Source organism: Oncorhynchus mykiss, chromosome 1 (genome assembly GCF_013265735.2).
Source record: "Oncorhynchus mykiss isolate Arlee chromosome 1, USDA_OmykA_1.1, whole genome shotgun sequence".
Lineage (NCBI taxonomy): Eukaryota > Metazoa > Chordata > Actinopteri > Salmoniformes > Salmonidae > Oncorhynchus > Oncorhynchus mykiss.
The window spans coordinates 58,222,889-58,245,350 of NC_048565.1; the positions used below are offsets into that span (position 1 = coordinate 58,222,889).

Below are 22,462 nucleotides of genomic sequence, written 5' to 3' on the forward strand. Positions count from 1 at the left end.
AAAAAGTGGAACGTAGAGGCACATGCTGACTCTTGACATATGTACACACACACTGAGAGACACACGGACACGTAAACAAACAGACACGGACACACTACATCTGATAGACGCCCATGTATAAACAGAACACACGACATGGAAACAACATACACACACACTCACACGTCATCGCTAGATAGACAAACAAAATGTAAATAATGACAAAGACGCACACGCAACATTTTTTTTCTCTCCCTCCTCCTCCTCCTCCTCTTCATCAAACAACCATATACTTACTGCCCATCTAGGACAGACAGGAAATGGAATTGATCTGAGAAGAGGGGGTAAACCAGATCAAAGTGGGAAAACACAGTCTGTTGGAGAGTACATCTTGACTGAGCTCAAACAGTAGGCTGTACGTACTATGCGCCTACATTTAGGTCTACTTGACAACCACACATGCAGGGTGCAGACACACATTCTCTTTCTCTCAAATACACACGCATGCACTCACACACACGCATGCACTCACACACACGCACGCACTCACACACACACACGCTACGCTTACTCTCGCTCTCTCCCTTTCACACACACACAGACACTCACTTCAGATGGCAAACAAGTGAGTGATGCCCTTTGTGGTTGTATATGGCCTGAGCTTCCTGTCTGAAAGAAACGGGTCTGCGTCTGTCTCTGAGTGGCTATAGGACCACAGCCTGTTCCATAATGCATGCCATCCACCCACAGCTACAAACAAGGCCCTTGTGATGTGCAGTCAGGGGAAATAATAACATGTTGGAACTTTTCTCCTGTCAGCATTGTATCCCCTGGTCCAAAAATCACAGCAAACAGCCGCAACACAGACAGCAGGCAGCGCCATACAGGCGCCACCAGAGCAGATACGTGGAACTAGGGCAATAAATCAAAGATATTATTCCCCAAGGAATTATTATTCGGCTGCCTGTGATAATTTGATTTTGTTTAGAGACAAAACAAAGCTATTTTCTGCGAGTACATAAAGGCAGTGTTTTCAAGAAGCACCGTCGGCTGTCAGCTAAACAGCCAATAACAGACATTGTCACTCGGCTACTTTTTCCACTTCATAAATTAACTAGGCTTCTTTTCATTTAAAAGTTTAAAGTCACTAGTCAGTAAAGTCCGTATATCTATCTCCAGCTAGAATGAACGATATGCATATTCTAGTGATCTACCGTCAGTCACAAAGCGAGGGATGACAGGGAAACACTGCTGGTTTGTCAGTCTGCTGTCTGTCCCGCGTCTTGGTATCCATGTTACTTTTGTGTGATGTGGTTGGCTGCAGTCTAATTTCTTTACACAGAGGGAGAGCATGATGCTTCTTCATCATCTCCTGCGAGTGAATTTACAACCTCCGATAGTTCATTCAGGAAGTATTCAGAACCTTTTACTTTTTCCACATTTTGTTACAGTACGTTACAGCTTTATTCTAAAATTAATTTAATAGTGTTTTACCTAATCAATCTAAACAATACCCCATAACAACCAATCAAAAACTTTTTAGAAATTGTTGCAAAATTACTACAAATAAAAAACTGATATCACATCTACATAAGTATATAGACCCTTTATTCAGTACTTTTTTGAAGCACCTTTGGCAGTGATTACAGCCTTCCAAGTCTTCTTGGGTATGACACTACAAGCTTGGCACACCTGTATCTGTGGAGTTTCTCCCATTCTTCTCTGCAGATCCTCTCAAGCTCTGTCAGGTTGGATGGGGAGTGTCTCTGCACAGCTATCTTCAGGTCTCTCCAGAGATCGGGTTCAAGTCTGGGCTCTGGCTGGGCCACTCAAGGACATTCAGAGACTTGTCCTGAAGCCACTCCTGCATTGTCTTGGCTGTGTGCTTAGGGTCACTGTCCTGTTGGAAGGTGAACCTATGCCCCAGTTTGAGGTATTTATCTTTCCCTCAATTCTTACTAATCTCCCAGGCCCTGCCACAACCATGCTTCACCGCTTCACTTGGTTTCCTCCAGACGTGACGCTTGGCATTCAGGCTAAAGAGTTCAATCTTGGTTTCATCAGGGCAGAGAATCTGTTTCTCATGGTCTGAGTGTCATTTAGGTACCTTTTGGCAAACTCCAAGCAGGCTTTTACTAAGGAGTGGCTTCCGTCTGGCCACTCTACCATAAAGGCCTGATTGGTGGAGTTCTGCAAGGATGGTTGTCCTTCTGGAAGGTTCTCCCATCTCCACAGAGGAACTCTTGGTCATCTCCCTGACCAAGGCTCTTCTCCCCAGATTGCTCAGTTTGGCCGGGCGGACAGCTTTAGGAAGAGGCTTGGTGGTTCCAAACTTCTTCCACTTAAGAATGATGGAGGCCACTGTGTTCTTGGGGACCTTCTCCAGATCTGCGCCTCTAAACAATCCTGTCTCGGAGCTCTACGGACAATTCCTTTGACATCATGGCTTGGTTTTTGCTCTGACAGGCACTGTCAACTGTGGGACCTTATAGACAGGTCGGTGCCTTTCCAAATCATGTCCAATCAATTGAATGTACCACAAGTGGACTCCAATCAAGATGTAGAAACATCAAGGATGATCAATCGAAACAGGATGCACCTGAGCTCAATTTCGAGTCTCATAGCAAAGGGCCTAAATACTTATGTAAATAAGGTCATTATTCTTTTATTTTTTTAAATAAATGTGCAAACATTTCTAAAAACCTGTTATCGCTTTGTATTTATGGGTTATTATGTGTAGATTCATGAGCAAAATTATGTATTTAATCCATTTTAGAATAAGGCTGTAAAAAAATGTGTAAGAAGTCAAGGGGTCTGAATACATTCAGAATGCACTGTAAAAAATTATGTTTTAACCATATATATATATATATATATAGACACAGAGAGAGAGAGAGAGAGAGAGAGAGAGAGAGAGAGAGAGAGAGAGAGAGAGAGAGAGAGAGAGAGAGAGAGAGAGAGAGAGAGAGAGAGAGAGAGAGAGAGAGAGAGAGAGAGAGAGAGAGAGAGAGAGAGAGAGAGAGAGAGAGAGAGAGAGAGAGAGAGAGAGAGAGAGAGAGAGAGAGAGAGAGAGAGAGAGAGAGAGATTTCCTGACCTTTCTTTTATCTCTGATATAGGAGAGGCAAATATTGAAAATACTATTTTGGTATTTAGAGTCCTGTTTAGTGCAGAATTAGATACGTTCTCTTTTGGTGCAGTTTCCTCTCTCTAAAGCTTCTAAACACTATTATGATGTTTTGAATCCTGTCTAGGATTCAAAACTTATTCTGAAGGGTCTTGATGTTTTACTTTATTTTCTGTATTTAATCGTTTGCCATTTTATACCGTTTTGGAAGGCAATGTAAAGCACCGTGTTCAAACGAACAGCACTAACTGGAGGTTAAACTGCAAGAATTGAGGATTCTGCACATGCCTTTTCAATTGACAATCACAAATGTGTGAATGGGTGCTGTCCTCTTTGAATGACGGTTTTGATATCCGTTCATGATCCATTACACCTCATGGCACAACGAGTTTAATACTAACATAGAAATATGCGTTTCCTTCTTCAAACATGCATACAACATTGTGTGAAAATCATAAAATCAAAACTTTTTGAATTATCCACAATCCTCTAAAAGCAGAGTCACATGGCAAGATAAGAAATGCAAGGTTATTAAAACCAGACTTCCAATGAGTTAAACCACTCAATTGTCTCTCTCGTTGGTTATCCTGATGAAAAAGCATTCCACATGAGGCTGAATGGGAGAATGCCAAGTGTGCAAAGCTGTCATCAAGGCCTTTGAAGAATGGCTACTTTGAAGAATCTCAAATATAAAATATATTTTGATTTGTTTAACACTTTTTGGTTACTACATGATTCCATGTGTTATTTCATAGTTGTGATGTCTTCACTATTATTACACAATGTAGAAAATAGTGAAAATAAAGAAAAACCCTTGAATGAGTAGGTGTTCTAAAACTTTTGACCGGTAGTGAAAGAGACACAGACACACACGAACTCGCGCCGACACAAAGAGACACAGACATTTAAACACACACACCCACTCGCGGAGACACAGGGAGACACGCATACATTTAAACACACACACGCAGCCACACACACTATATCAAATACATTGAATACATTGAAGGGAAAAAAATGATATTCAAGAAAGTCAAGCCGTAAGTATTGAGGCTGGGACTTTTTTTTTCTTTTGTATTATCTCAAGGAGAAATAATAAAAAAGGAAATAAATTATTAGACCCAGGAAAGAAGCCATGAGGGAATTGGCATCCAATCTCAGGGCACCCATTAACACCGACAGACAATATCATCAAGACAGACAGACACCCTGCTTTTATAAAACCATGCAGTCCGAGCCAAAATTTCCCAACTTTCCCCGAGAACCAGAAGAGAGAAAAGGATTTGATGTGAAAAAGAGAAAGAAACGAGGGGGGAAGGGGAGGAGAGAGAGACAAAACCCCTCGAGTAAGGAGATACAGTGCATTCATAAAGTATTCAGACCCCTTGAATTGTCCCACACTTTTTCCACAATTCTTTCGACCTCATGGCTTAGTTTTTGTTCTGACGTCAACTGTGGGACCTTATATTGCCAGGTGTGTGCCTTTTCAAATCATGTCCAATCAATTGAATTTACCACAGCTGGACTCCAATTAAGTTTAAAATACATCTCAAGGATGATCAATGGAAACAGAATGTACCGGAGCTCAATTTCGAGTCTCATAGCAAAGGGTCTGAATACTTCTGTTTTAAATTTTTAATATATTTGCTAAAACTTGTAAAAACCTGTTTTCTCTTTGTCATTATCGGGCATTGTGTGCAGATTGATGAGGGAAAAAAATATGTGATACATTTTAGAATTGCTGTCACGTAACAAAATGTGAAAAAAGTCAAGGGGTGTGAATACTTTCCGAATGCACTGTATATATAAATTATATATATTTTTTAAATATACTTTCCTTTATTATTTTCCCCTAACCCTACCATCCCTCCACTAATTGGAATAAACTAATGAACAACAACCCTTAGGCTTCTACTTCCAACTTATACATACTATATACATTTTACAGTAGTTATCTTTTGTTTGATTTTGTCCCATCCTTCAGCTCCGCTCAACACCTCCCATCTATCTCTGAACACCATCCAGTTTTGATTTATATTTTCCATATATTTTTAACTCTGTTGTGATGTTTCACAAAAGTTCTGAACCTTTCGATTCTCATAGATTCTACTGATTGTAAATTAAAGACAAAATTGTTTGCTAAGAGTATTATTATTATTGCTCGACTGACTATAGCTGTGTTTGAATACCCATACTAACATTCTGTATACTACATACTTAATGAGTATATATGTCACACTATGTACTATTAGTTCATTTTAGTATACTGTAAACAAACGGTATCCTTTCAGTTGAGCGTTCATGGTGCTTGTCTACCGGAATTTGATGCTGTTGCTATTCAACCTCTTACTATCTTGTTAGCATAACATATTACTAGCTAGACATTTTATGACTTCGGGTGTGTTGGTAAATTCAATCTGGAGTGCCAGAGTGCAATCAGAGTGCGCTCTGGGCGTTAGTAAGTTCAGAGCATTTTACTCTCGGATCTTTCAGAGCATGCACTGGATGCCAGTCAAGCACCCAAGCTAATTGGCAAACATTGGCTAGCTACTTCCAGACACAAATGAGAGAACACCTCACTCTTACCATTTTACTCGCCCTAGCAGAGCTTGTTAAGCTCTTTTCGTGTTATCCAGAGAGTTGGTGACTGTAACTGTGCAGCTGGCAACAACTGAATTATGCTTTTTTTGCCAACTTTGACTGACACCGGCCATATTCAACAGATGACGAGCGTTAGTAAATGATTCAGTTATTCTGCGCTCTGGCACACTCAGACGAGTGCTCTGGAATCGGAGTAGATAGCCAGAAGGAATTTACGAACGCACCCGAATTAACAATGTCCATTGAGAACGCACACAACTAGGAATGAGTTGAATAATCAAGCCAATAAACATTGGGTAGTTAGTTAGATAGCATCTAATTAATATACTGGCAAGTTCAATGTATTAGTAACCGACTAACGTTACGTAGCTAGCTAACATACCAGTACATACTGCTGAAATGATATGCTATGCAGTTCGTAAGGATAGCGTAGCCAACATAATGTGTAAAGTAACTTATTTGAAAAGTCATCACTTTATTACATTGCTCAACATTTTCTTAACATTTGTCATAATCAGTTAAAAGTTCTTCAGGATCGGTGGATCCCCTGTTGAGCTAACATAGGCTAATGCGATTAGCATGAGGTTGTACGTAACAAGAACATTTCCCAGGACATAGACATTTCTGATATTGGCAGAAAGCTTAAATTCTTGTTAATCTAACTGCACTGTCCAATTTACAGTAGCTATTACAGTGAAGTAATACCACGCTATTGTTTGAGGAGAGTGCACAATTTTGAACATGAATAGTTATTAATAAACTAATTAGGCACATTTGGGCAGTCTTCATACAAAATTTTGAACAGAAATGCAATGGTTCATTCGATCAGTGTAAAACTTACACTGCGGCCATCAAAATCTAAATTGCACCTGGGCTGGAATAATACATTATGGCCTTTCTCTTGTAATCTGAATAAAGGGAAAAAGGGCATTCTTGAACATGGGGTGAGACATTCTTACTAATCTGCGAGAGAACCAGTTCAGATTTAAGTATAACTTTTGTATGACTGAAGCCTTTAGTGAGAGGTCTAATGATTTTATATTAAATTAGTTCTGCCCCCCGAATTAATATTCATATAAATAGGCAAGTTTAATTTTGTTTGGCTTGCCGTTCCAAATAAAATGGAATATTTTTGCTCATATAATTTTACAAATAATTCGCTAGGTGTAGGCAATGCCATACGCAAATTAGTAAACTGAGATATGACTAAAGAGTTCAATCAGGGTGATTTTTACACAAATAGACATATCATATCTATTTTTGACAACTTTCTATTAAAATGTATTGTAGCGAGATCATTTATTTAGTTCGGGATGTGAACACAGAGTATTTTGCACTTCACCGTCAGACCATTTTATTGGTAACCTACACAGTAATGTAAAAGTAATGTTTTTTTGTGATCCAATACGTAATATAGTAGTACACTTATCATAATTTGGTTGTAATCCAGTGAGTTTAGAAAAGTATCTGGAAAAAGTCAAGGGGTCTGAATACTTTCTCGAATGCACTGTACTTGAGCCATTCGGGGAAGTCGACTTCCGCTCTGGAGTTATAATAAGCCTTGAGCAAATGTCCCTCTATTAGGCCCCTAGCTTTCAAAACGTTGCCAATCAAGATAACAGAATATATGGAATACATATTCCTGCTCTAGTATAGAGTACACGACACACTGACGTCACGTATAGATGTGTGCGACTCTTGGCAGCGGTAAGAAAGCAATCACCATCTGCGGCCATTAAACATAACCTCGACTTGCGATGATGACAAACATTATATTACGCAGGACATTCATACGAGCCTTAAAATCCAATTGTAATCAAAAAGTAGTGTGAAATGTACTCATAAGCAACATGTAAATAAGAACTCCCCCTTGTTCTGCCGACAACTTGCGCGCATCGCCCTCTGTGCAGCCATGTTAAACACGGAAAGGGGTCTATTACACGGAGTTAGATGTTGAGTTGTTGACTGTGTAAGCTCATCATAGTAATCTGATATTTACATTTTTATTTTACCCGTTTTTCTCTCCAATTTCGTGGTATCCAATTGGTAGTTAGAGTCTTGTCCCATCGCCGCAACTCCCGTACGGACTCAGGAGAGACGAAAGTCGAGAGCCGTGCGTCCCCTGAAACACAACCCAGCCAAGCCGCACTGCATCTTGACACAATGCCCGCTTAACCCGGAAGCTAGCCTTACAATATGTTGGAGGAAACACCGTACACCTGGCGACCGTGTCAGCGTGCATGTGCCCGGCACGCCACAGGAGTCACTAGAGCGCAGGATCTTTAGTGGTACAGCTAGCACTGTGATCCAGTGCCTTAGACCGCAGCGCCACTCGGGAGCCCTATGATATTTTGTTATTTCGTTGAGTTAGGTTGTTTTCACTCCAGGGGGACTTTTCACTTCTCTGTTCGTCCTCCCATAGAAATGATCGAAATAACTTTATTGACTGAACATTAAACCATTAGTGGACAACATTGATAGTGAAAGGGGGAAAGGGAGCGCAGTATAGTTGAGTGTATATACCTGGAAGCACCGTCAACCAAGCAGTGTGATAGGAGATCCCAATAGAATTGCCCGCCAAGCACGTATACTCCCCAGCATCCTCGTAAGTGACATTGGGGAGGTAGAGGACTTCAATCTCCTTGTCCGTGGTGTTAACACCTGCGGTCTGGGAGAGGGAGAGGAGGAAGGGTGGAGGACGATGAAAAGGAGGAAAGGAAGAGAAAGGAAGGGGGGTGGAGAATGGGACAGGAGGGGTGGAAGAAGGAGGAAGACAAAGGGAGGGAGGATGCAGGAAAAGAAGGGAAGATGAAGGATTAGAGTAGAGGATGGATGGATATTTGAGGATAGAGGGGGTTGAAGTGGAAGAAAGTAAGATAAAGGGAAAGGAGTCGGAGTAAGAATAGAGGGGAGGGAAGAAGAGAGCAGGAGGAAGCAGATGTAACAATTAAATCCACAACACCAGGAGAGAGGAGAAGCTGGATGGCGTCCATCACTGGGAGGAGAACTGGTGACCCATATATAGAGATAGAGTAGATGGGAGGAGCTTTCAAAACAAACAAGAAGAGCACCTCGTACCACAGGGAAAAATAGGAAACACAATACACAAAAACACTGTAAAAAAAATCCCTTCACCCACAACACCAGAGCCCAATAGTAAGTCCACACCAGGCCTGTGTATGCATAGTGCACACAACCACAGGAGAAGATATGGAGATCACCCCACTGCAGCACCCAACACTAGCCTATACAATGACACATCACACCTTTCAACTGAGAGAGCGAGAGCGAGCGAGATTAGGCACGTGATGGACATGGCAGGTTAGTGCATGGGCGTGCAGGTCCAGTGGGCATTTCCATGGCTGTACAGTCACAGTCAGACACAGCACAGTAGAGCAGCTGGGAGTAAAACAGTAGAACACTGGGAGAGAGTAGGTCAGTCCACAACCCAGCAGGAACCAAGACCAGCACACCACCAAACCACACTGAACCGGGTCAGTAACAGGCCCAAAGAGACCATAAGGGAGGGGGTCAACAGAGGTCAAGGGTCAGGCGTCAGTGGTTACCTGGGATGACGGTCAGCCAGCCCGACTGGTTGACCGCCCCTATATAATTGGAGACTTTACAGGTATACTCTCCGGCATCCTCCTCCGTCACGTTGGTGAGCGTGAGCACCTCCACGTCCGAGCTATTGATGCCCGAGCGCTGGAGTGTGTGAGCCACACACATACAAAAACACGCATGTGCACACACACACACGGCAGCAAGGGGATAAAACACAGAAAAGCCTGTTAACTGTCACATCTGCAATCTAAGTGCAGGGAGAGGAGAGTAAAGGAGCCACCACCCAGACAGGAACACAGCTAGAGTGCTCCAGTAGTATAGTATAGAAGGAAAATGTGTATTTATTACTCTTCGTAAAGGGGGAAAATGTAGTTTTCTTTCAGTTTCACTCTCTTATAGGAATACAAATTGGACACTAACAAAAAGCTTTTACAAATGGCAAAAAGGTAACCTGAAAACATAATCATTATTAGCCTACACTTTGAAAAAATAATATTTAAAGGAATATGTCACAGGAAGGAGGAGCCAGCAATTTTCAACGCTCAGGTCAGAACAGCCAATGAGGGGCCATGGAGGGCTGGAAAGTACCTTTAGGACGCGGACGTAGGAGTGTCCGTCTGGGCCAGTGCGACTACCATTCTTCTGGATGTGCTGCAGCCACTGAATGTGGGGCTGAGCGTCGCTGTACACCTTACACACGAAGCGTGCGTCTTCCCCCACTTGCACACTGGTGTTGGCTGGCAGCCCTGCTTGGAGAATGGGCCGATGGGGGGACCGTTCTAAGATGGACAGAGAAAAGGGGAAGATGTGATATGATGAGTTATGTTAGTTTGTGCATTGAGACTTCTCCATGGCCATTTCAAACTCCAACCTTGCTCTGTACACCCTTAAGGAATAGACAGGTTCGTATTACTAATGTCAATGACAGTCAATTAATCAACTAAGCTCGATCACCACTGGGTACCTTGAGACTAAGCATTAAGACACAGACACTTTATGTGTAAGGAACTGAAAACGAGCACAGAATACTAGCCAAAAGCCTGATGCAAAGGCTTGGGACAGTATGGTAAAAAATAACTTTTCTTACTATATGCTTGTGTTTTTTAAGTTTTGAGGCTGTGAAGGGGGCCTGGTCTAGATGTTTAGGAGAACAGTGGACATGTGTGAATATCCCACAACCGGGAGACAAGCAGAGTCAAGACAAGAGAACTGCCTGTCTCTTTTCACCACACCACTTAGATCATTCACACAAAACAAAGAGGAGTTATCTCTACTGATAAGGACTAAACACACCTGTAGTAGGAGTTGAATCTAAAAACTCACTTCAGTCACTTTCTGAGCCGATGCTATTTCAAAATGCCTTTTATTGCAAAATGTTGGCAACTTTGGCAACTATTTGAAGTACTGTAAGTAAACATTAGCAGACACTGTGGCCTGGTAAGGGTTAAATTATACAGCCACGCTCCGACTCAAATATGCACCAGTCTTGGAGAAACACCTTCATTTTCCTTCACTAAAAACTATCTGCATTCTTTTGCAAGCAAACATTTGGCCTGGAAATCCAAACAGAGCAAGACCTGCCGAACAATGCCCCCTTTCACACCCTACCACTGCCTCCCCTTCACTACCCTGCACAACCCCCCCCCCCCCCCCCCAGGGCACTGGATGGGTTAAATAAGGAGGGTTTTTAGGTGGGGAGAGGTGACAGAGAAAGGAGAGGAGGGGGAAGGGGTGGAAAAATAATAAGAGAGAATAAATGGAGCTTAACAGATGGAGATTGAAAAGAGAAAGCGAGAGGGGTGAAGAGAATGAATAAGAAAAGGAAGGTAGAGAGAATACCCACTGGGCACACACTGGTTGAATCAACGTTGTTTCCACATCATTTCAATGAAATTGAACCAACGTGGAATAGATATTGAATTGACGTCTGTATCCAGTGGCTACTTCCATGTCTGTCTGTGTCTGTCTGTCTGTCTGTCTGTCTGTCTGTCTGTCTGTCTGTCTGTCTGTCTGTCTGTCTGTCTGTCTGTCTGCCTGTCTGTCTGTCTGCCTGTCTGTCTGTCTGTCTGTCTGTCTGTCTGTCTGTCTGTCTCTGTCAGGGTTTTGCCAATAGTCCTCTGCTCTCTGTCTGTCAGTCAGTAGGCCAAAGTGCTACTCTCGCTCTCTCTGTCAGATCAGATGATTCCCACCCCTCCCTTGTCTCTATCTCTTTTTCCCTCCTCCCTACGCATTCCTTTGGCTCAGCGTGCTTATTGTCCCCGCCCCTCCTCCTTCCATCCCTCTCGTTCACATGCACACCTCTCTCTGTCTCTCATACACACACACAAACACACACACGCATATTAACATGGAGAGAATGAGGTACCCTACACCACAAACAGATGCAAACACCTTACTCCCTCTCTGTGCCCACTTCTCCCTTTACACACAAACAACTCAGAAGCATGATAGCTAGCAAGCTGTCCAATACAATATATTTCTTTACAGCTAGTCAAGACAACACAAAATGATATTTATTTGATTTTCCTGCAGTCAAATGACCAAATCGCCCTCTAGGGGCCTCATGGGTGGAACATTATTAAAATGTTTCATAATTTCATAAACATTCTTATTTTTAAACCACTGAAAATCCAGTGTTTTTATGTCAAACGGTTTTGTTATACTTCCGTCTTCTGTGATGTATATAAAGTGTAATATTAGGATGCAAACTCAAAATTGAATACATTTCAACTCTATATCTGACATGGAACAGGTGTCTTTTTCTTAAGACTATAGCCATGTGTGAGGTGTATACTTTTGTTTCAAAATAGATTTGTTTAAGACTACCAAGAAACACTCTACGTGGACCTGATTCAGCCCACTGCAGTAAAAGGTTAACAACCGTATGTTCGTGACTTGAGTGTTTCTGTGAAATATATGCTTGTTTGCATGTATGGTATGTGTCGGGAGTAGGTCTCTCCATAAATGCATGGATAGCATGGTGACTATGACACACACACACACACACACACACACACTCTTGCTTGCTCCAAAGGTCAGCGCAAAGGGGTTGAGTGAGTTGGGTTTGAACTTGCTGTGCCCCCTTGTAATACTGATAACCGATTGGTTATGTTTGCCCCCAGAGAGAAGCACAGCAGCATGCCACTCCCACTGTCCCTCTCCAGCTCCTCTGACGGTCACATCCCTGGTCCTTATGTCCACTTGACAGTTGCCTGATTAACACTGTAGGGCCAACCCCAAACCGTACTCTCTTGGCTTGGATATTTCCTTTCCGGCAAAGTTCCAGTAAATGTGGTTGATACGTAACCAGGAAATCCCAGTTTAGTTTGACTTGGTTTGGTGTGAATCAGGCTATTGTGACCAAGGAGCAATGACCAGGGCCCTGCCTACATACAGTACATGCATCAATACTGCCCTTAGAAACAGACCTGGCACACCTAGGCAGCATTCCCTCTCTGCACCTGCATAGAGTATAGTAGCGTGCACCTGGGGGATCAAAACAGCCAGTATTAACCCCCCCCCCCATCAGAACCCCTAATGCTGGCCCAAACAGATAACGTTTAGGTAGGGGTGGCAGGTAGTCTTGAGGTTAGCTCATTTGGCCAGTAACCAAAAGGTTCGAATCCCAGAGCCAACAGGATGAAAAATATGTCCGTGTGCCCCAAATGCTCCAACCTCCATCCCAGGGCAAGCCCAGTACAGTACTCACCCACTACATCCAGGGTGTAGGTGTGATTGATGGCGCCGTATGCGTTCTCCACCAGGCAAGTGTAGTTGCCCTTGTCTGACGGCACCACACTCTCCATAATCAGGGTCCAGTGCTGGTGACGCACCTGAGAGGGAAAACAATGCATGGGATGGAAGGATGCAGACCAAAATAGACAATTGTAGAGTACTATATAAGATTGAGAGTGAGTGAGGAGGCACGGTGAGTGACGGGCGGTCAGGTCTGTTCTCACTAGTACATCATGGTGAAAAACAATATTACGGGTGGTGACAGACTGGTCCAAAGGTGAGCTTCTACACCTTACCAAGGAAGTTCACTGTTTTGCTGGGACTGTGGAATGGAAAGCTCCTAAAGCTACCACTTACCCTTCTACTTCTTAGAACAGTGGTTCCCAAATGTTTTACTCTAGCCCCCCTCCCATCATTTTCACTCGCGGCCCCGTACCTGCCTCGTCTATTTCTATGGGCACAAGCACTGTCGATGACACAAACTGTTCACACCCCTCTTGTTGGCGGAGAGGACATTGAGCAGATCTAAAAGCTCATTTCCTACAATTCTATACATTTTGCCATGTCTTATGTGTGTTCATGTGATATCTGAGTGACAAACAATACAACAAAATCAATGGGCTAAAAAACGGGCTAGTTGATATGGACAATTCCATATCCAAAAAGTTATTATTAAGGTATGCAATGACTGACGAGAGGAAAACTAATGATACACTACCCAATTTCGAAATTCTACTATCACAATTTTCAAAAGAAAGTTGAAGGCCCGACTGAGTCCCCCCCCCATTAAAAAAAATTATAACATTGGTAAAGGTTTTATAATAAGTTTGGGAACCACTGCCTTAGAAAACACCAGAGATTCCAAATATTTGACTTTTTACTACTTATAGAAAATCAAACAGTCGTTACACTGCACTGTACATTCTGTTTTGTATCTTAAGGCACTTGTTTTCTCCGTTAACAATCAACTGGTACTGTATAATCCCACATGTGGTCATTTGGTCATTGTGGCTGTGGCCTGCACTGGTGACTACACACAGACAAGCAAGGATCTCAGCCCCGTTCACTGACCATGGTCCTCTATTGTAGCAGGGGCCAGTCAAGTGTGATGTGTATGTGTGTTTACTGAAGTGTCACTGTTGTTTTACCCAGTTTATCAATAGAGATTTACCATTCAAATAAGTGATTACCATTATGTTGTTTTGTAGCTGATAAAAACAAAGTCAAATTGATTGTATAATTGATTAATGAATGCATACATGGCTGGATCAAGTGCCATTCTTTGGCTAATACACATTCTTTTTTTGTTGTGGTATCGTTTTGATATGAAGTATCGTGATGGTATCAAGAATTGTGATACTAAACCTGGTATCGGTATTAAAGTCATTCTGGTATCGTGACACCACTATTTACTAGAATTAAAGACAAGGGGAAACATATTAGCTAGCTTGTGGCTACATCAACATATTCTCCGGAAATTCCCATGAAGAGATGGCTGTGTTTTCCCGTAAACGATCACCCATTAACTACTTTGTTCCTTCCCTATCACATCCAAGCACACTGGATAACTTGCAAATGAATCTATCACTGTAATGTGTGATGTGAGTTTTGATTCGATTTTGATCAAATGCAGTTCATTAGGGCAATTAGAATTGGATGATTCCCCAATCTAATTCAGCTTAAGTATCTACATATATTTGAGGCTATTGTGAAGCTTGTAAAAAGTGACAGAGGGTTCTCTCTGACCCAAACACAAATGTTGAACTCCAACCCAAATAGACTATGACAGATGGGAGGACTTCAGGTTTTTCAGACGAAATGTAGCTCTTAACATCCATTTAATGCTGAGAGGAAATAAAACATTACTGGCCAGGGCCCGGTTTCTCAAAAGCATCTTAAGGCAAAGTTCATCGTTGGAACCTTCGTAGGAGCATCATTAAATCTCTGAGCTGTTTCCAAAACCGTTGTTATTAACGCTGCACTTGAAAATGCTCGTCATCTATGCCAGCCTCAGGCCACTCTCGTGTCACTTTATACACAGAATATCTCTACTAAACATAGAATCTCATGGTTTACCCGTCTCTCTGTGACCGCTGACAACTTCAGAATAAAGTTGATTACAAATACAAAGTTGCCAATGTCTTTGCAATTGATACAAACAAGCAACGTGTAAAAATATGCTTAAAATTACTGAATTAAAATATGACTGAATTAAAATATAAATACAGTAGGCTATAGGCCTATTTTAATCATATTGAAATACATTTAATGTTCAATAAATGCAGTTATATTTTGATACTGTCTGTAATTTGTCTCAATATATTTAATGGTGTAGCTTAACATGCACAATTTTTGGGGGGTAAGAATTAGAATAAGCTGGTAATATCTCTCTAGGAGCTGATTCGTCATCAGAAGTGTGAAATATGTATAATGTTAAGGTAAGATATGAATTGAGAAAGCTGATACAAGAACAGCACTAACTTTCTTCCGATCCTATCCGTATCGACACATGCTCCAACAACGCACTTAGCATGGTGTTTTGGGAAATGCATGTTACATATTTGGCCGTTGTAGGAAAGATGCATTGTTAAAACACTCGTAAGCCAAAATTCCATTGCTGTCAGTAAACCGGGCCCAGTTTGACTTTCCCTGTTTCCCATTACATGTGGCCTCAGGTATTTTCAGGACAAATAAATCAACTCACTAACTGTAATCTTATAAGTACCACAGAGGCTGTAGTGAAATGATTATGAAACTTTCTCTCCAGACTTCCTCTGTTGGAACAAAAAATGTCAATTTGGAATATATATTTAAAAAAACGTGAAGTGCAATTGTATCAAGTCTCCTGGCCTTTTTTTTAAAGACATTTTTAAAATATATTTAAAATATTGAATAGAAATAGAATACATAGATATCGAATTGAAAAATATTGAAATCAAAAGTCTTGAGAAAAAACCTTCAGGACTACATTTGCATTTACAGTTGAATCCTAGGTCACCTCTTGGGTGTGTTTAATGCTTGGGCGGTTTTCAGATTATCATGCCTTCATACCGACCTTCTGCCATCCTGGGATATTCGGTAAGGCTCATGTCTCTCGTCGTTGTGTGCTTGTAAACAAACTGTGACTGGGAACTACCGGTAAGCTTCATAATGTAAAATAATGTGACAGGTGCAGATATTTACTTAAAAAGTAGATACAGGGCAATAAATACATCGCAGTGCTTGAGGCGTCACTACAGATCAAGGTTCGATCCCAGGCTGTCACAAACGGCCATGACAGGGAGTCCCATAGGGCGGCGCACAATTGGCCCAGTCTGGGTTAGGGGAGGGTTTGGCCGAGGGGGCTTTACTTGGCTCATCGCACTCTAGCGACTCCTTGTGGCGGGCCGGCGCTTTATTTAAACAAGTAAAATATAAAGTTTCAACAATATTGGCGGTATTGAAAAACCATCCCGTGGCTATTTCTGCAGATCTAAAATGCTTCTTATTATAATTTATGTTCGGCATCAGACACATTTTTTGCTTCAGTTGCATTTCTCCAATTGGACGAGAACTCATGAATGGGCATTCTATCAGCAGACAGCACTCTGACTGATGTGTAGCTACTTTTCTCCGGTACTTTTCTCAGTGTAGCCAACTTTTCTCCGGTAAAATGCTAGATTAACTTCAAACAAAACATTAGGAACTTTCTTCTACATTCTTTCTATGATAAATATGAAGGCCACGAGTTACACTTCTGTTGTCATCTGATGAAAATGAAGCTATTTTCTACCAAATGTGTTGCACTATAGTTGCATGCCCCTGCTCACTCTATTGAAGAAGAAAACACTTGACTTTATATAAAACACGGGAAATGGTTTAAAACTGAGATTTCTTGAAGATCTGCATTCTGAAAATGCACATTTTGGAACTCTAACGTGAACCCTGATTGTACCAATTGTTGTTCTCTTAATTTGTGTCACTTTCTACTTGCTTACTGTCTATGTGACCTAAAGTTTTACTGTATGTTTGGGTTTTCTAATTGGGGGAGTTGAGAGACATTTAAAGCTGGGGGAGAGAGAGTGAGTAAAATGTCCCATCGAGAGCACACACACGGATGTCTGAGTCCAATTTCACACCAGCAACCCTGCCCTCCTCTCCTCTGTCTCCAGTGATGGTGTAGAGGGGTTGGGTGACAGAGAAATGTGATTAGCGGATTTTAAGAGCCAAACGGGAAGGGCAACAGTCTGCATCAAGATCAAGAATCAGAAAATAGCATTGGAAGAGTAAATCCTTTCTAAACAACAGTTCACAAGCATTTCGCTACACCCGCAATAACATCTGCTGAACACGTGTAAGTGACAAATCAAATTTGATTGATTGAAATGTAAACTCGAATTGAAACATTTAACAACATAGACTCATTCCAAGACACTAGTCGTGAGAAACTCCGTGCATGCTGCAGCGCAGGGTTCTCACGTACCTTATACCCGCCCATGCGGTCCTCCTGTCGGAATGGTCGGCTGTTCTTCAGCCAGCGCATCTTAGGACGTGGGTTGCCCCCGGCAGCACAGCGGAACTTGACTGTGTTGGCAGCAGGCACCGCGTGCAGCCTCTTCTCCATCTTCTCCAACATCGTCCAATAGGGCGCCCCTAAAGAAAAGACACGACCAATCAAGTCATATTCTGTCCATTCTAAACCCAATAACCGAATTATAGCAAAACAGGAACATGTAACATATTATATTTGGTAAGTACCAGAAAGTATCCATTGTTACCACATAGTGAATTAGTTATTACCATGTAAATAGCAGCTTAAAACCGGATTGTAAAATAAAACTTTACTGATATTTGTCCCCAAGAACACAGTGGCCTCCATCATTCTTAAATGGAAGAAGTTTGGAACCACCAAGACTCTTCCTAGAGCTGACCGCCCGGCCAAACTGAGCAAACGGAGGAGAAGGGCTTTGGTCAGAGAGGTGACCAAGAACCCAGTCGTCACTCTAACAGAGCTCTAGAGTTCCTCTGTGGAGAAAGGAAGAACCTTCCAGAAGGACAACAATCTCTGCAGCACTCCACCAATCAGACCTTGATTGTAGTGGCCAGACGGAAGCCACTCCTCAGTAAAAGGCACATGACAGCCCGCTTGGAGTTTGCCAAAAGGCACCCAAAGACACTCAAAGACTCACACCATGAAAAACAACATTCTCTGGTCTGATGAAACTAAGATTGAGCTCTTTGGCCTGAATTCCGAGCGTTACGCCTGGAGGAAACCTGGCAACATCCCTACAGTGAAGCATGGTGGTGGCAGCATCATGCTGTGGGGATGTTTTTCAGCGGCTGGGCCTGGGAGACGAGTCAGGTTTGAGGGAAAGATGAACAGAGCAAAGTACAGAGAGTTTATTGATGAAAACCTGCTCCAGAGTGCTCAGGACCTCAGACTGGGGTGAAGGTTCATCTTCCAAAAGAACAACGACCCTAAGCACACAGCCAAGACAACGCAGGAGCGGCTTCGGGACAAATCTCTGAATATCCTAGAGTGGTCCAGCCATAGCTTGAGAGGATCTGCAGAGAAGAATGGGAGAAACTCCCCAAATACAGGTGTGCCAAGCTTCTAGCTTCAAACCCAAGAAGACTCGAGGCTGTAATCGCTGCCAAAGGTGCTTCAACAAAGAATTGCATAAAAGGTCTGAATACTTATGTAAATGTGATATTTGAGTTTTATATTTTACACCCAAACTATGTTAGAAATATTTATTTATTGCACAGAATAGAAAAGGTCAACTTTTGTACCATGGGAGATAGTAGATTGACATAGGATAATGCTTTTTCTGTTCGTTAGGTCTACTCATCTTGTTGGCTGATGAAAAGTAAATGTGTACAGTTCTTCCAATATCTTCAATATCAGAATTGGATAACAACTTGCGCAGTTGTCCCCGATTTTCCGTGTTCACTTATAGCCTGTGAGAAAGACCCGATCACGTGACAGAGAGCCATTGAAAGGCAGAGGTGCTTTGGAGCGCCCAGCTGGGAGAAGGGAATAATAATTATTATATTTGGCCCTAGGGCACAACAGAAAAAGGCTGTAACTACCAATTGAGGAGAAAAAAATTAGTAAAAAAAAATGGGATATTAAAATCTAAATCTAAACATATAGCCCAGAGTTTGTATCTCAACTAAAGTTACATAAATAACTCTAAATTAAGCATATAGGAGTACCAGTTTCTTTGTTAGCCTATCAACACAGAATAACTGTATGTGCGAACCCCCCCCCCCCCCCCCCCCCCAAATTGTTTGGAGAAAATATCCTTTCTATTTTATTCAGCTATGTTCAATTGCATTCTTCATAATATAAAATCATGCCATTTAATTCTAATCAAATCTTGTCTGCTAAATGAACTAGTGTATCCCACAGCCATAAAGCACAGCCAGATCAGGGCCTAACATAACGACAACTCAGAGCATGCTATTCTGTTCTTCTGAAAATGACTACATGCTGTATTACATGGATTTATTAGACGTTTTAAAATGTAGATGTTCCAACGGTCTGCATCAGTGGCTTGTAGGCTACGCATGGAAGCCAGGAGAAGCTAAATGTGTTTGTTAATTAACGGGTAATTACCATGAGATTGGCAGTTATTTGCATATCTGAACAATCCAAAACATTGCCACCTGCTGAACGCACCCCAGGTTGTTAGCTATGGCGAGTTAATAAGATCGCATGACTGAACAAGGTGTAGCCTAAACAAATGGTTAATGGTCCAGTCCGAAAGTAGCCTAGTTTAGAACGGCCCGCGATATGCTTTGTGAACGTAAAATGCGGCCCGCCAATGCACGATAGACAGAAAAAAACATAGCGCTAGTATTATGGGTCATGTCTTTTGAACGGTAGCCTAAGGGCTAGAATCAAGCTGTTTTCTCTGAGGAAAAGTGGGAGGGTTGGGCAAGACTACAAATTAAAAAACATACTTTCCTATAGACTACTCATTGGAGAGAAATAGCTTGACTGTTGTTTTACTATTAATCTCAATGCTGCTATTGTTTTTATTTCATAAAGCAGCTTGTGTTTCTTAACCAGGCAAAGGGTAGCTGACTAGAAAGCTGATGGTTAGCTAAGGTGAAGCAAGAAAGTAGCCTGCGCGATGTGTATAATCGGAAGCGGAGCCGGAGCGGAGCTTGTCTGCCCACACTCATCACTTGTCTCCAGCAGCTCAACAGCTGATAAAATCAAATCCAATTTGATTGGTCACATACACGTGTTTAGCAGATGTTATTGCAGGTGTAGCGAAATGCTTGTGTTTCTAGCTCCGACAGTGCAGTAATATCTAACCATTTCACAACATATACCCAATACACACAAATCTAAGTAAAGGAATGGAATTAAGAATATATAAATATATGGACGAGCAATGTCAGAGCGGCATAGACTAATATACAGTAGAATATAATACAGTATATACATATGAGATGAGTAATGCAAAATATGTCAACATTATTAAAGTGACTAGTGTTCGATTTATTAAAGTGGCCAGTGATTTCAAGTCTATGTATATAGGCAGCAGTCTCTAATGTGCTAATGATGGCTATTTAATGTAGGCTGTGCCAGGTGTGAGGCGTCCTTCCCACTTCTGAACAGAACTGTGCTGCTAATATTGTGCTTATCACCGAAAGCTCTTCATCTCCCCAAAAACTCATGTCCAGTCCACTTAGTAGTCATATTTTAGTCACAGAGATAATTTTGTCTCGTCTCGTTAAAGTCAACTGAAATATTTTTTGTTTCATTATATTTTTTTCTGGTCTATTTAGTCAGTTATAGTCTCATCAATTGCCACTGAAAAATAGGTGTGTGACTAAAATTTTAGTCACTAAACCCCTCCTGTCTCAGCCTCCAGTATTTATGCTGCAGTAGTTTATGTGTCGGGGGGCTAGGGTCAGTTTGTTATATCTGGAGTACTTCTCCTGTCCTATTCGGTGTCCTGTATGAATCTAAGTGTGCGTTCTCTAATTCTCTCCTTCTCTCTTTCTTTCTCTCTCTCGGAGGACCTGAGCCCTAGGACCATGCCCCAGGACTACCTGACATGATGACTCCTTGCTGTCCCCAGTCCACCTGGCCGTGCTGCTGCTCCAGTTTCAACTGACCTGAGCCCTAGGACCATGCCCCAGGACTACCTGACATGATGACTCCTTGCTGTCCCCAGTCCACCTGACCGTGCTGCTGCTCCAGTTTCAACTGTTCTGCCTTATTATTATTTGACCATGCTGGTCATTTATGAACATTTGAACATCTTGGCCATGTTCTGTTATAATCTCCACCCGGCACAGCCAGAAGAGGACTGGCCACCCCACATAGCCTGGTTCCTCTCTAGGTTTCTTCCTAGGTTTTGGCCTTTCTAGGGAGTTTTTCCTAGCCACCATGCTTCTACACCTGCATTGCTTGCTGTTTGGGGTTTTAGGCTGGGTTTCTGTACAGCACTTTGAGATATCAGCTGATATACGAAGGGCTATATAAATAAATTTGATTTGATTTGATTTAAAAGCTAAACAAATTAAATGGTTGATGGAAATATAATTGGCTATTCTAAGCACTGAGGTTAATAGAGTATATGAACATTGTTTCCAGAGAAAAGTGATATATTATTTGGTATCTGGAAGTGTGAACTGTCAGATTCAATAAAACTAATGTTCTAAGACTGAGTGGAATTTATTTTAATTGCATTGAATAACATTTTTCTTCCTGTCCCTCAAACTCAAATTCTACATCATGTCGGCCAATTCAATTCTAATTTTAACTCTTGAATTGAATGGTAGTCAATTCAACATTTCTGAAATGAGCCCAACCCTGCTCAAATTACAATTTTCATCCTCCTATCATCGGAGAAGATATGTATGTTGGGGAGAAGGAATACTTATCACCCGTAAATAATCATTATGTTCAGGAAGGGGAAAAAAATGTCATGTTTGTTGTCAGTGAGCAATGTTTGGTTTGTAGAGGGTAAGTTACCCACACACTGATCACGGTCCATCATTCAAACACACCCCCATTGGGACATATGTGACTCGTTTCAGGAAACTAGGCTTTTGTCACGCGTCACAACTTCACAGGAGAGCAATTTGAACATAAAATGTGTTTCACATGTTCCAGGAGGGAACATGTGAACATTTATGTGCCTTAATAACAAACTTGTAAGCCATCTGTAACTTATACAACTTATACAATTGCTAAATTATGAGCCTAGTTGATTAAGCCATGGAAAAAGTCATCTACCTTCCCGCCAACCATGATTGGCTGAGACAATGAGTGGGCCGGACATGCCGAGATATAAGTTTGGATTGGTCTGCCATGTAACACACTTCTGTCTATAACATGAGTGGGTCAGTATATGTAGGTAATCCTTTCTAATGCAGCTTTTTTTTTATAGATATCACGTAGTAGAACTGCATAAGTGTTACTCTCCACTTTCTGAAGGACCGAGTTTTGA

General features: G+C 41.8%; 1 protein-coding gene across 7 annotated transcripts in view; it reads right to left on the reverse strand.

The window, feature by feature from the left end:
- LOC110525582 (fibroblast growth factor receptor 2) overlaps positions 1-22,462 on the reverse strand; it is a 113,316-nt gene that overhangs the window by 53,399 nt on the left and 37,455 nt on the right. For 5 of the 7 annotated variants that reach the window (XM_021605840.2, XM_021605820.2, XM_021605866.2 and 2 more), the window contains 4 exons: positions 17,467-17,636; positions 12,979-13,102; positions 9,858-10,048; positions 8,229-8,373 (listed from right to left, as the gene is read on the reverse strand). In XM_021605840.2, the coding sequence (XP_021461515.1) occupies positions 8,229-8,373; positions 9,858-10,048; positions 12,979-13,102; positions 17,467-17,636 (630 nt within the window). Of the gene's footprint in view, positions 1-8,228; positions 8,374-9,271; positions 9,411-9,857; positions 10,049-12,978; positions 13,103-17,466; positions 17,637-22,462 lie in introns of all 7 variants that reach the window. The other 2 variants (XM_021605847.2, XM_021605831.2) reach the window with 1 other exon arrangement.